The 14,973-nt window shown below is 43.9% G+C and overlaps 1 protein-coding gene across 1 annotated transcript in view; it reads right to left on the bottom strand.

Annotated features, from left to right (window-relative positions):
* Positions 1–14,973, bottom strand: part of LOC126278261 (DNA mismatch repair protein Msh6) — a 321,536-nt gene that overhangs the window by 21,260 nt on the left and 285,303 nt on the right. Inside the window, exon 25 of the mRNA XM_049978261.1 lies at positions 23–200. Within this exon, the coding sequence (XP_049834218.1) occupies positions 23–200 (178 nt within the window). The remainder of the gene's footprint in view (positions 1–22; positions 201–14,973) is intronic.

Here is a 14,973-nt window from a genome sequence, read left to right as displayed (position 1 = left end):
ATTTATTGCAAGTCATACAAACCCAGTTCATCGACGAGTACCAGTGAGTGCTCTGTAGCGTGTGCACAGATAGTCGCAGTTTCGCTCAGTTCAATGTAAAATGTGCTCTCTCCGGCCATTGCATCATCTCTCGCACCTATCCTTGTGAAAATTCTGTCAACCAATGTAAGCTCAAACGCGGCAGCTGGAACGTGGCAGCCCTGGAAAATCAAAATGCAAAAAAGCTGGTAAGAATTTTTAATTGAAATGAAGTCAGCTTTGTAATGATGTTTCTCCTTATATCTCAAACACTATGCTGCGCTGAACATTTTTTAGAAGTTCAACGTTTGCACCCCCGGGGGAGGGGGCGGGAGGTGGGGGGGGGTGGGGGAGAGGGGTGGGTGGGTGGGTGGGGGGTGGGGGGTGGGGAAGGGGGGGGGCAAAGAACAATTTCCTCCTCTTTTCATGCCATGACACACAACTTTTTGTTATTCCGTAACTCAATCCAAATGAGAAAGCACTACACAAAAATTAAACACACTCAAATTTGTGAATACTGCACAACCCAGGAAGAATGGGCCAAATGAATATGGACAACAGAACTGAGCATGAGGGCATAACCCAGCAGTCTGTTAAAGCCATCCGTATCACAGTGGAGCACTACAAAGTGAGATGGTGCATACTGTAATGTAACAGACTGAGGCTAGCATATTGCAATTCAGGATATGTTGGTCTGCTAAGCAACACAATACACTTTAGTTCCATAGCGTATATATTGTGTATTATCAAATTTTTGTTTTCTACTTACGTTAATTACTATTAATGATATTTAACATAATACATGGAAATTACTTTAGTAGAATCTTTGTTCAGTCTACGTAAAATGATATCTATAATTGTTTGTGATATAAACAGAGGCCATATTTATAATAATCGGTTGTTGTTGTTGTTGTTGTCTTCAGTCCTGAGACTGGTTTGATGCATCTCTCCATGCTACTCTATCCTGTGCAAGCTGCTTTATCTCCCAGTACCTACTGCAACCTACATTCTTCTGAATCTGCTTAGTGTACCCATCTCTCAGTCTCCCTCTACGATTTTTACCCTCCACGCTGCCCTCCAATGCTAAATTTGTGATCCCTTGATGCCTCAAAACATGTCCTACCAACCGATCCCTTCTTCTAGTCAAGTTGTGCCACAAACTTCTCTTCTCCCCAATCCTATTCAATACCTCCTCATTAGTTACGTGATCTATCCACCTTATCTTCAGTATTCTTCTGTAGCACCACATTTCGAAAGCTTCTATTCTCTTCTTGTCCAAACTAGTTATCGTCCATGTTTCACTTCCATACATGGCTACACTCCAAACAAATACTTTCAGAAACGACTTCCTGATACATAAGTCTATATTCGATGTTATCAAATTTCTCTTCTTCAGAAACGCTTTCCTTGCCATTGCCAGTCTACATTTTATATCCTCTCTACTTCGACCATCATCAGTTATTTTACTTCCTAAATAGCAAAACTCCTTTACTACTTTAAGTGTCTCATTTCCTAATCTAATTCCCTCAGCATCACCCAATTTAATTTGACTACATTCCATTATCCTCGTTTTGCTTTTGTTAATGTTCATCTTATATCCTCCTTTCAAGACACTGTCCATTCCGTTCAACTGCTCTTCCAAGTCCTTTGCCGTCTCTGACAGAATTACAATGTCATCGGCGAACCTCAAAGTTTTTACTTCGTCTCCATGAATTTTAATACCTACTCCAAATTTTTCTTTTGTTTCCTTTACTGCTTGCTCAATATACAGATTGAATAACATCGGCGAGAGGCTACAACCCTGTCTCACTCCTTTCCCAACCACTGCTTCCCTTTCATGCCCCTCGACTCTTATGACTGCCATCTGGTTTCTGTACAAATTATAAATAGCCTTTCGCTCCCTGTATTTTACCCCTGCCACCTTTAGAATTTGAAAAAGAGTATTCCAGTCAACATTGTCAAAAGCTTTCTCTAAGTCTACAAATGCTAGAAACGTAGGTTTGCCTTTTCTTAATCTTTCTTCTAAGATAAGTCGCAAGGTCAGTATTGCCTCACGTGTTCCAACATTTCGACGGAATCCAAACTCATCCTCCCCGAGGTCTGCATCTACCAGTTTTTCCATTCGTCTGTAAAGAATTCGCGTTAGTATTTTGCAGCCGTGGCTTATTAAACTGATAGTTCGGTAATTTTCACATCTGTCAGCACCTGCTTTCTTTGGGATTGGAATTATTATATTATTCTTGAAGTCTGAGGGTATTTCGCCTGTTTCATACATCTTGCTCACCAGCTGGTAGAGTTTTCTCAGGACTGGTTGTCCCAAGGCCGTCAGTAGTTCTAATGGAATGTTGTCTACTCCGGGGGCCTTGTTTCGACTCAGGTCTTTCAGTGCTCTGTCAAACTCTTCACGCAGTATCCTATCTCCCATTTCGTCTTCATCTACATCCTCTTCCATTTCCATAATATTGTCCTCAAGTACATCGCCCTTGTATAAACCTTCTATATACTCCTTCCACCTTTCTGCCTTCCCTTCTTTGCTTAGAACTGGGCTGCCATCTGAGCTCTTGATATTCATACACTTGGTTCTCTTCTCTCCAAAGGTCTAGGAACTGAAAAAGTAATTCGTATAAAGTGATATGAAATGTCTAAGGAAACTGTCTCAATTGAAAACAAGTCAAAGCCCAAATTAACTGTATCTAAAATTAAATGTCATAGTAATTGTTAAGTATAGCTATGAATTCATTTTTAGAGCAGCACACACGTGAATTTGTTAACACTAACAATTAAGAACTGTGTGTGACTGTAAGTCTATTAAGACATATAAACTGCCCCCGACAGAGAGAGTTATGCATCCAGAAGGAGAAAAGGAAATTAAATTTCATGGATTAAGGGAATATGTGATATTATTTGAGTAATTATAACACTGAGTCAAATTTACTAAGGGCTTGGCAGTACAAGCCCACTTATCAGTAGGATGCTGCACCCCTTCTTATCTGGATATGTGCACTAATAAAGTTGGGAAGGGTGTCAAAACTGCTACATCCTCACCACAGGCCAGCTGGCTCCTATCGGATGCTTTAAACGGTGCTTGACATACCAGATACTTGTCCCGGGACAGAGCTGACATCCGATGTCTTTCCACACGTCTACTATCGCGGACAGATCTGGTGATTACGAGACTCCCTTAATGTCACAGAGACACAGAGCACAAAAGGGCAGGCACTGTCCCGTCCAAAAATGGCAGTGTAATACTGCCACACAAGGGGTAACATACGAGGACGCAAAAGGCCAGTGTTGTACCGTTGTGCCATTAAGAATTTCCACAATCACTACCAACTGTGATCTGAAGCCATACCTGACGGCTCCCTACGCCATAACCCCCACAAGTAACGTAGCTGTGCCTCTCCAGCACAATGACAGAATGGAACTTCTCCCTGTCGACGCACACTAGCCGACAGTCGTCATCTGGGGTACACAGAACCAGACTTCATTGCTGAACAAAATTTGTTGCCATTTACAGATAATCCGTTCCTCCCTGTTACAGCACCACTCTGTGTTTTGCTGTTAACAACAGCCTAAGCATGGAACAATAATTCTCTATCCCGCTTGTTTCCTGATGAACACGGTAATATTCCCTATCGACAGTCAGAAATGAATGCCTAGAATCTTTACGAGTACGGTTGCTCTCTCGTCACCATGTGGTCTGACATCGGATCACTGTCACATCTAAAAAATCTTGGTGTTGCACAGTTTGAACTGGTGGCCAAATAGAAACCAAAAATGCAGCCAATTTCCTGGCCGTTGTTGATAATGTTGTGTCATACAAGAACCTGGTATCAACATTCTCTTTACAGGAATCACTTGAAATCTGATGCTGTTCTCTACCAGGTCTGATAACAATACTATAAATAAAGAAAGCTAATGCATTCTGGTGTCCATTCTTTTTGTCTCAAAGAATTGCAGCTCTAATCATTTACATACCCACTAATGATGTGCACATGTATAAAGTGACATTGCCAGCTGTCCACACCTTTCGAATGCTTCCCTTTTTCTCATCAGGCAGTGTAAGTTAAGGCAGCTGTGTCCAAACAGTAATATGTAGCAATATGGTAGCATGATGTGATGTTTAAAGCTTTCCCGGCGTACTGATGGTTCCATAAAAACACAAGAGAACTGCCGGCTATCAGTAACATTCTGCCACGATATTTCGGCGCAGAGTCTTCTGGCCATCTTCAGGTGAATGCCACTGTAGTAGTACTGGCGAGTACGCGCTGAGCTCCGCTATTTAAAGCCTTCTGAGGTGACATTGCGCATGCGCTGCTCAGCAAGCGCGTTCATAACGGCTCCGTGCGCTGCGCCTCGCGCCGCCCACTGTGAAAGCCTGGCGTATCGGTATCAGGTCGATTTCCATCTTTATGCAGACAACTACGTCGACTACGAAGTTTCTCTATAACAGGATTCCAAGCAGAGTTTAGCAGATAACCGCTTATCTCGATTGATGAGTCTCGTTGTCAGACAATCTTTGTTTGGAGCTCAATTATCAATGAGACTGGAATACTCTTTCAAATTGTGAAGGTGGCAGGGGTAAAATACAGGGAGCGAAAAGCTATTTACAATTTGTACAGAAACCAGATGGCAGTTATAAGAGTTGAGGGACATGAAAGGGAAGCAGTGGTTGGAAGGGTGTGAGACAGGGTTGTAGCCTCTCCCCGATGTTATTCAATCTCTATATAGAGCAAACAGTGAAGGAATCAAAAGAAAAATTCGGAGTAGGTATTAAAATCCATGGAGAAGAAGTAAAAACCTTCAGGTTCACCGATGACATTGTAATTCTGTCAGAGACAGCAAAGGACTTGGAAGAGCAGCTGAACGGAATGGACAGTGTCTTAAAAGGAGGATGTAAGATGAACATCAACAAAAGCAAAATGAGGATAATGGAATGTAGTCAAATTAAGTCGGGTGATGCTGAGGGAATTAGATTAGGAAATGAGACACTTAAAGTAGAAAAGGAGTTTTGCTAATTGGGGAGCAAAATAACTGATGATGGTCGAAGTAGAGAGGATATAAAATGTAGTCTGGCAATGGCAAGGAAAGCATTTCTGAAGAAGAGAAATTTGTTAGCATCGAGTATAGATTTCGGTGTCAGATAGTCGTTTCTGAAAGTATTTGTATGGAGTGTAGCCTTGTATGAAACATGGATGATAAATAGTTTGGACAAGAAGAGAATAGAAGCTTTTGAAATGTGGTGCTATAGAAGAAAGCTGAAGATTAGATGGGTAGATCACATAACTAATAAGGAAGTACTGAGTAGGATTGGGGAGAAGAGAAGTTTGGGGCACAACTTGACTAGAAGAAGGAATCGGTTGGTAGGACATGTTCTGAGACATCAAGGGATCACCAATTTGGTACTGGAGGGCAGCGTGGAGGGTAAAAATCGCAGAGGGAGACCAAGAGATGAATAGACCAAACAGATACAGAAGGATGTAGATTGCAGTAGGTACTGGGAGATGAAGCTTGCACAGGATAGAGTAGCATGTAGGGCTGCATCAAACCAGTCTCAGGACTGAAAACCACAACAACAACACATTGGGAGACAACCAATGATACCACACTCAACTACCCACTCCACCCCATGTGTGGGTGGGTTGTGGGCAACTTCATGTTTTGTCTGAAGCATTTTGTTTGTTTTACCACAGATGCAGCTGTAATCAGAGTAATATAAAGGGGTACACAATCTTAACATATGGGATGCTACTCAATGGCTCTTAAATTTCCAATAGCACAGAGGACCCCACTTCCACGCCACTTCCAGGCCACTATTTCACAACTTCTACTCGGAAACCCCATTCGCAATGTTGTGTTCCTCCGACATATTGAACACGGGACTACTTGATGCGCCACCGTGGCCGTGGAACGAACTACAACGTAAAACAGATAGCAATCCTAAACGTTACAATACTTGTGCAGTGTTTAATGCCTGCACACCTACCTATCATTTGGAGAACATACATGCAAGTGGACAATGAACGTTGCAACCAAAGAAAAACTTGAAATGGTCGTGACTTCGGAGAATGTAGGAGAAATGTTAGAGGCCGCTGTTGACAGGAGAAGCTAATGAAATAGCAGCCATGCTCCACAACCGTCAATAAGCAGCTGGCAATTACACCTTGATTGCGATAGGTAGGTGTGGAATTATAACTTGGAAAAATAATTTGTTCAACTGACAAAGTTGGCTTATCTTTTGCTTAAAAGTTACTATTGTGGATCATTATGGGTTGTGGTAAGTGGACATCAGCTGTCTACAAATTATTATTACTGCCTACTGACGTTTTTATGGTAGTAGGTGATTGGGTATGTGTTTCCACTGTTCAGTGCTTTGGGCGTTCGCAGTGCTTCGCACTGAACTTCACGGTTGCCCTCCACACGTACACTGAGTGACAATCATTGGAGGATACTTGACATGTGCCTGCACAACGTCAAATATAAACCCCTACTTCTGGAGTGTGATTCAAGTTCCGTTAAAAAATCCAATTCACATTAAAGATGCACTTCAGGTTCAAGTAAAACCAGAAGTGATTCTTTGACATCTGTCGATTACATTTTCCTATTAAGACTATACCACTTTCTGAAAATTAGTTTCAAAGTTTGTGTGTGATATGTTAAATTTAATTTACAGTCTTCTCAGTACTAATTTAAAATATAATATTTTCATTCTTGCATCTCAAATACCTGTCCCACAAAATTTTAACTTTTCCTAAACTGAATTTTGAAGCTGTTCAAAGGCACTAAGAGACACTGTAATATTTTATTATCATTAAATGCAAAATTCAATCTGATATAATACTCAAGGTGTATACGTGGACGAGGGAAAAAAATTCCCAGATTTCCCGGATAAAAATACACTTTCTCCCGAATGAAAATACACTTTTTCCGTGTTAAGTAACAGTATACTTCTCCTCGGAACTGTAAAACTTACCAATCCTTTCAATGGTTGTGGTTGTGGTTTTATACACTGGCGTAGAATTTCCCAGCACTTTAGACAATGAAACTCGGGGGAAAAAAAAAACACGTTTTGGAAAGATGTCTGATGTGCAGCAACATGTACACTGCATATTTCGTATTACGAAAGTAAAAATTCGAATTCCACCAAAAACCACACGTTACGTTCTGAAGGATTGAGATCTAGATTGCGATGCCATTTTGTAGGCCAGTCGTAGCTCGTATCAAGCGATCTCGCCAGCCGATATTCAGAGCGTGGGACACGTGATGTAGTCAGCCGACAGCAACATCACAGTTAAGTAGCGCGAACACACAAATAGGGAGAGGTAATGGTTTAAATTAATATACATAGTGTTGCTAAAAGAAAAGCTTTCACATAGCCTATAATATTGGCCTCCGAGATTAATAAGCTGCAAGAGAAGCTAAGCTTTCATACATAATGTTGATCTTTTTTGCGCGTGTTACACTTCAAGATGCATCACACAAATGTGCCAGTAAAATTTTTAATGACATAAATGTCTGATCTTCTGGGTTCGAAAATATTCTAAATAGTCGTTCTCAATTTGAGTTGTCATCTCAGAAATTTAACACAATCGATCTGCTTGTCTTGTGTTATACACATACTGGAAGGAAATCGCTTACAGGTCTTTAACTGCATATAGTTTATCTTTTCAAAGTTTAATGACAGTGAAACAGCTTTAAACCATTCGAATTGTGAATGAGAGTCTAACACTCTGGATTGGCGGACATAGTTCATCTTGTATAAAAGCAAATTTACTTTCAAGTAAAGTAACTCTTTTCAAATAGCCATTCGGAATATTTTCCCGCGGCCTTGTAGAAATAAATTTGTTTCAGCAGTTGCGTCAGATGACAGGCGTCGCCGCGCTTGCGCAGCTACGATGATGCAGGAAGCCCATACGTTCGTACGTGTAAAACATTAAAAGATCTTATATTATGTCATAAAAGAAACAAGACATTAGAGGATACTCCAAGGGCATGGAAATTTTGTGGACCATACTAAAATGCACCATTCGGCTTAAAGTGCACATTCGTATGTTCACATTCACATGTAAATTTTCTTGGAATACCAGTACCGCATTATCTCATGTTTGGGTCTTTATTATGGCATAATGTCATACTTGCTAGACGATGAAAACGTTAACTTGAAATGTAGCAAACAGTTGAAAGTAGGCAATAGTGTAGAATTAAACACTTCGTTTCAAATAAATTGTCTGCCTCAGCAGAAAAGATTAATAAAGGTCAAATTTCTTTAACAAACCGTCAAAGATAACTTCATTGTTCTACAAAGCGATTAACACTTGACTGTCAGAAAGGTAAAAACAAAATAAAATCTGAAACTAATAACTTATTTTAGACTTCCGTAATTATGTGAATGTATTTTAATTCACTTGATAGCTCCCGACCACAGAAATCCGTTTTGTTTTCATTTGACGAGACAGAAATAAATGAAGAGGAAACAGCAAAACTACTTAACGTAAAGACGGGCCACAGGGAGACTACCACCTCCCCACTACAACTCTGACTGCCCTGTGCATCAGCTCCGGATCTATTTTATTTCCGAACCGCTGCAATATTAGATAGTGGCACCCCCCACCTCGAGCGTTTGAGGTAGGAGGCAACAAATTTAAAAAATCAACTTTTCAAAATTATCTTCATATTGTAGCGCACATCTTATCCGAAGGTTCTGCTACATAAAACATAAATGATCGAAGGAATGTAAGACATGTTATTTGGTCTTAAGTGTGCCGAAGTGCAGTGCCACGCCTTTTCACATAATTCTTCCATCGCATGTCTCTGAATTTCGCTCTGTGGAATTCAAATGTGTAATATTTTGTAATGGATGCCATAAAACTATATTGAGGACAGTGGAAATTAAAATGTCCTGTGGTGCCTCTCCTGCCCCCAGTCGGGCGGTTTGTCATCCTGCCCTCTCAAAAAAAATCTCGCAATTAGTAGTGTATGGGATTATTTGTAACTGAGAGGACAAGAACTCTTCAGAAAATTTTCAGTCTTTACTGTGTATTAGCTAATAACTTTCTGTTCTGTGTGACATAAAATTAAATATAGGATACATAAAACGAGTAAAGACAAGAGACAAGCAAGTCTGAATCTATGGAATTTGCGTAGCCAGAAGCGGGAGAATGTACTACTCATACACGACTCAACTGCACCAATGCATAAGCTCACTCGCAGCCGCTCAAACAAATGTAATGTAAACAGTTGTGACGTCACACTCATCGGAGGCAATTTGTTGTTATGGAACATTGCATAGCCTTCCTACAGCCTTTGACACATTTTGCTGCTGGCAGACACTTGTATGAGCACTGTGTTTTGTTCCTGTATATGGTGCATTTCCTTTGTAACATAGGTTTTATTTTCGTGTCTGTGGCTAAGACATTTTAAAATACTTAAAGCCTTAAGCGACCGCCGTTTCAGGTCTTTAAGATGAGGTAACCACGTGAGCTTCGAGTCAAAAATGATCCCCAGAAACCTCACCGTGTCTTTAAAAGTGAGAATAGTGTCCCTCATCCGCAACTCAGGAAAGGTTAAAATCAAATGAGAACGGTTAAAAAGAACACATACAGACTTCTCGGTGGAAAACTTAAAACTACTTTTCCGCGCCCAGTCATTCAAACGTCTAATCGTAAGTTGCAACTGACGAGATGTCGTTGCAAGGCTTGAAGAAGAGCAAAACAAAGAGAAATAATCCACAAACAAAGAACACTGGACAGGACTTTTCACTGTGGACGTAATGCTATTAATAGCGATGGCAAAGAGAGTCACACTTAAAACGCTACCCTGAGGGACACCGTTCTCCTGTTCAAAGCGATCAGACAGGACGTCACCAATTCGGTATCTAAAATATCGTGGCGAGAGGAAAGACTGAATAAAAAGAGGAAGACAACCCCGAAAACCCCATTCGTGAAGTTGCTCCAGGATGAGACGCCTCCAAGTGGTATCGTAGGCCTTCTCAATGTCAAAAAATACACCTAGAAGGTGATGACAGCGTAGGAAAGCTTGTTGTATAGCCGCCTCCAGTAGGGCCAGGTTATCGAAGGTGGAACGAAACCACCTGAACCCACACTGAAAGCGACTAAGGAGTTGCCGGGATTGTAACATCCAGACAAGGCGGCGGTTGACCATCCGCTCCAAGGTCTTCCCTATGCTACTAGTGAGGGCAACACTATGGTAGCTACTCGGGCTCGTGCGGTCTTTCCCAGGTTTTAAAAAAGGGATTAAAACTGCCTCACGCCACGCGTCAGGAAAGTGACCCGACGCCCAAATTCCATTAAAAAGTGCGAGGAGGATTTCTTTGTTGCGCATTGTGAGGTGCCATAGCATACTGTAATGGACCCTGTCGTGACCAGGGGAGGTGTCACGAGCTCCAGACAATGCAGAATCCAGCTCCCACATAGAAAATGGGCAGTTGTAAACCTCATGAGATGTGGACTGGAAGTTCAGACTACATCTCTCAGCAACGGCCCTATGGCGCTGGAAACCTGGATCCTGACTGGTTGTTGCAGTGACTGTGGCAAAATACGCTGCCATAGTCTGGGCAATGTCTCGCGGATCCGTGTGGAGAGTGCCGTTATTCATTACAGCAGCTATGGGACACCTCCCTCCTCTGCCAGAAATTCTCCTGATGGTCTCCCACACAATGGAACTTTTGGTGGAACGATTAATGGTGTTCAGGAACTGTTGCCATGACCTCCTCTTGCTCTCACGAATAATGCGGCGACACCTTGCCCTCGCCACCCGAAATACTGCAAGATTCTCAGCAGTTGGCCGAGACTTGAACCGACGTAGAGCTGCACGCCTGGTCCTGATGGCAGAGCAGTAGTCGCCACTCCACCGAGGCACAGGTGGCCTCTTCCGGAGGCCCATGGACTGTGGAATGGATGCTGTAGCGGTGTGGAGGACCGTTTCGGTAAGATGATCCACCCACACCTCAACAGTCGCACAGTGTTCGAATCAGGCCAACTGGCTATATTAAGTGTCCAGTCAGCTCCACTGAGCACCCATCGTGGTGGTCTCCTTTCGGGGCCCATGCCATCTGGCAGGTGAATCCAGATGGGGAAATGATCACTGCCATGCAAGTCAGCGACCACTTCCCCGTGAGCACTGGCGGCAAGAGCTGGAGAGCAAAGCGAGAGATCAATGGCAGAGAACGACCCAGTCGCTGTGCAGAAATGAGTACTCTGTCCTCCATTGAGCAAGTAGGCACAGGAGAAGCCTCTCAATTGCTCTACCCCTGGGGCAGGTAATTGCAGAGCCCCAAAGCACATTGTGGGCATTAAAATCACCACAAATAATGAATGGTTGGGGGAGCTGTGTAAGAAGGTCAGTGAGGGCCACTTCATCAAGTGCCTCATGTGGGGGCAAGTAAAGTGAACAGACAGACAGCGGATGACGTACTTGCACAGACACAGCGACAGCCTGTAAAGTCGTCATAAGCGAGAGAGGCGAGGAGTGGTAGTCCGTCCTGACGAAAATACCTACACCTCCACTAGCTCTCTCTCCACACAGGTCGTCCTGTTTGTGGAGTGTATAGCCTCGCAGCTCAGGGGAGTAGAAGTGATGGAAATAAGTCTCCTGGAGACAGAGACACAGTGGTCTACCCTGAGAGAGTAGACGAAGTTCCTCCACATGCGTCCTGAACCCTTGCAAGTTCCACTGAAGTATGGGAGCCATCTATGTTGGGGGTAGCACCTGCATCCTGTCTCTCCGACGGGGCGGGGAGACCGCAGCAGGTGGAGGGGCAGGTGTGGGGTGAGCTGATTGCCCCACACATACGTCGTATTCCATGAACTCTGGTGAAGAGTCAGATGAAGCCTCACGTAAAACAACAGCCGCATGGTCAAACGGTTTACCACGGGATTTGACCCGGTGTTGCTGCGGTACAGGAGCTTTCTGTGGTTTGGTGGGCTTCGGGGGAGCTGATGTGGGAGTGGTAATTGGCGCACTAGGCTTGGGAACAGCCTCAGCTGTTGGAGGCGACAGGGGCTGGCCCAAGTTCGCCACTATACCCTTGTCTGCCGTTCGAGTAGGGGCTACCGGCTCTGAAACATTGGCTGTGTTGCAAGTGCACTGACAGCTGCAGGTGTTAGTGCCAACACTCACCACCTCGGTCTGCGTTGAGGCATCGACTTTTGGAGTAGGCTTCTGAACCAGGGATGCGAAAGATGTAGCAAATGTGGGAGGTTGCATCGACTTATAGATCTTCTTGGTCTCACCATAGGGGATTCGCTTGGTTGTTTTGATTTCATGGACTTTGCGTTCCTCTAAAAATATTCGGCAGTCCCTACTCCAAACAGGGTGGTTCCCAGAGCAATTAATACACTTAGCCGGAGACGAGCAACCAACTCCTTCATGAGCAGCCTTACCACAGTTGCCACAAGTCGCTTCGCCTTTACATCCTAAGGTGGTATGCCCAAAACGCTGGCATTTAAAACAGCGCATTGGGGTCGGGAAATAAGGCCTCACACGAAGGTGAAGGAAGCCAGCTTTAACATGTTCAGGAAGTTTTGTGCTACTGAAGGTCAGAATAAAGGAGTCAGATTTGACAAGATTGCCATCAACCCTCTTCATGATGTGTTGGGCATCAACGATACCTTCCCACTCACGTTGCAGTTCGTCCTTGGGAATGTCAACTAGATCCCGGCATGTCACAACACCTTTGCTGTAGTTCAAGGTGCTGTGCAATTCAGTGTCTACGGCATACTCTCCAAGACATTTAGCAGATTGGAGGTTAGTTGCTTGCTGGGAAGTGGAAGTTTCCACTAGCAAGGTCCCATTACGTAAGCGCTTCACCGATTTGAAGGAGCCACAGATGCCCTCCAATCCCTTTTGTATATAGAAGGGCGAAACCTTCTCAAAACTACCCTGCTTCCGTTTCACAATGAGAAACACATTCTGAGCACCAGAATGCATCCTGTTACTAAAGATTTCACTTGTCAAAGATGTGCTGCATTCAGGGGGACGGACTGCACGAGCCCTCTTCAGAGACTGGGTGATAGAACCCTCCAGCGGCCTACCCTTTCCGCTGGGAGGAGGAAAAGAGGATTTCGAAGGATCCATCTCGGTCCCACGAGCAGCTAGGGAAATAGAAGTCCACCTAGACAGAGCCCCGCGTACCTAGGCAAGCCTTATACAACTGAGGTGCGGCAGGTTCCCCAGAGGTTGCCCGCTAATGACTGTTCCACCTCAACAGCCATGCATCTCATCGGCGCGCAGCACACCTTGAGATTGAGGGGTTGTTTATAGAGGTTTATTCCATCCTCGCGATCCGGGCGGCCCAGCCAAGATCCCCACTCCCTGAGACACACAACATTCCACCGCCGCGCCGCACGGTGGTCGTTGAAGCATGCCCAGAGCTTACGGTGACAGGGGACTGGCGGCGCTCACCAGTCCCCAGCTCAGGAACCCCGGGGTCGCCAAGCCTGTACCCAGCAAATGAATGCTGAGCCCCTGGGGGCTCTGAACAACGTGTTTTTGGAGAGATCATTAGTGCAGTGTATCACTGGAACTACATATTTTCGTAATACTCGCATTTTAGTATAAAAAATATCAAGTACGGCCTGTTAGTTTCTAAGATGGTGGTCCCTTCTGACACTAATCGCTGGTGAGAGAAGGAAAGTGGCATCACCAGTGACCTAGTCTCTCCTGTATTCGTGCTTAAAAGAGATGCAATAGTGATTCATAACAAAAATATATACAACTTCCTAATAAGAGTTTTAAATGTGTGAAGACATCAGTTTTGTAACCCATGCCACACCCTGAGTATCTGCCTGCTTGAGACTCGACTGCTCTCAGTCTCTGCCTCCCTTGCCTTACCTGGCTGTGGGCGCCTGCGCGTTAATGGCATTCTCAGCTCCCCTCCACTTCCCCTTGTCCACGAAGGCAAGTGCGCTGCACTTGCTAGCAGGTATCGAGACTATGCTGGCTTTTAACAAGGAAGTGAACAGTCGCGCGGTTTGTTTTCATAGTCATTTTTGTGCGATTTTAGGGCATATTTTCGTTGTGTCGCCAGCAGCTGAACACCTTGTACAATTTTTATAAAAAACGCCTTTTTCTACATTAACATACGAAAAAAGTGTGAATTGAAGGACAAACGACCTACTCCTATAATCAGTGTAGTTTTAAGTGCAGCCAAACAAAAACGCATGTTTCAGACAACCTGGTGCGAAAAGTATACTTGGCTTACTGTGAATGCAGTTAATAGCAGATTATATTGTTATATATGTATTCTGTTTGGTGGTGAGAAGGAATGGTACAATAAAGAACTTTGACAGGAAAGCACAAAAGCATCAGATATCAAAAAGTCACCTGCAGAACAAAGATTCATTTCAGTTATTGGGCAAAAGTGGAATTGAGAATGTCCTTTCTGAAGCCACTTGCCTGTCAGCAATAAAGTACAACGAACAAGTTGCATCCAACAGGAGAGTATTAAGAATGAGATTTTCACTCTGCAGCGGAGTGTGTGCTGATATGAAACTTCCTGGCAGATTAAAACTGTGTGACGGACCGAGACTCGAACTCTGGACCTTTGCCTTTCGTGGCCAAGTGCTCTACCAACTGAGCTACCCAAGCACGACTCACGCCCCGTCCTCACAGCTTGGAAGGCGGGAGACGAGGTACTGGCAGAAGTAAAGCTGTGAGGACAGGGTGTGAGTCGTGCTTGGGTAGCTCAGTTGGTAGAGCACTTGCCTGCGAAAGGCAAAGGTCCAGAGTTCGAGTCGCGGTCCGGCACACAGTTTTAATCTGCCAGGAAGTTTCAGGAGAGTATTAGCTCGTCTTATTCAGGCAACTGTATTTCTTTGTAAACAAGAACTAGCCTTTTGCGGCCATTGAGAAGATGAACGCTGACCATCTGTCATCTTCAACCTTTAAAGGAACTTCTCCAGATATACAGAATGATGTAACAGAAATGATAGCTCT

This window comes from Schistocerca gregaria, chromosome 6 (genome assembly GCF_023897955.1).
Source record: "Schistocerca gregaria isolate iqSchGreg1 chromosome 6, iqSchGreg1.2, whole genome shotgun sequence".
NCBI classification, from domain to species: domain Eukaryota; kingdom Metazoa; phylum Arthropoda; class Insecta; order Orthoptera; family Acrididae; genus Schistocerca; species Schistocerca gregaria.
This window is presented reverse-complemented; position numbering and strand designations above follow the sequence as displayed.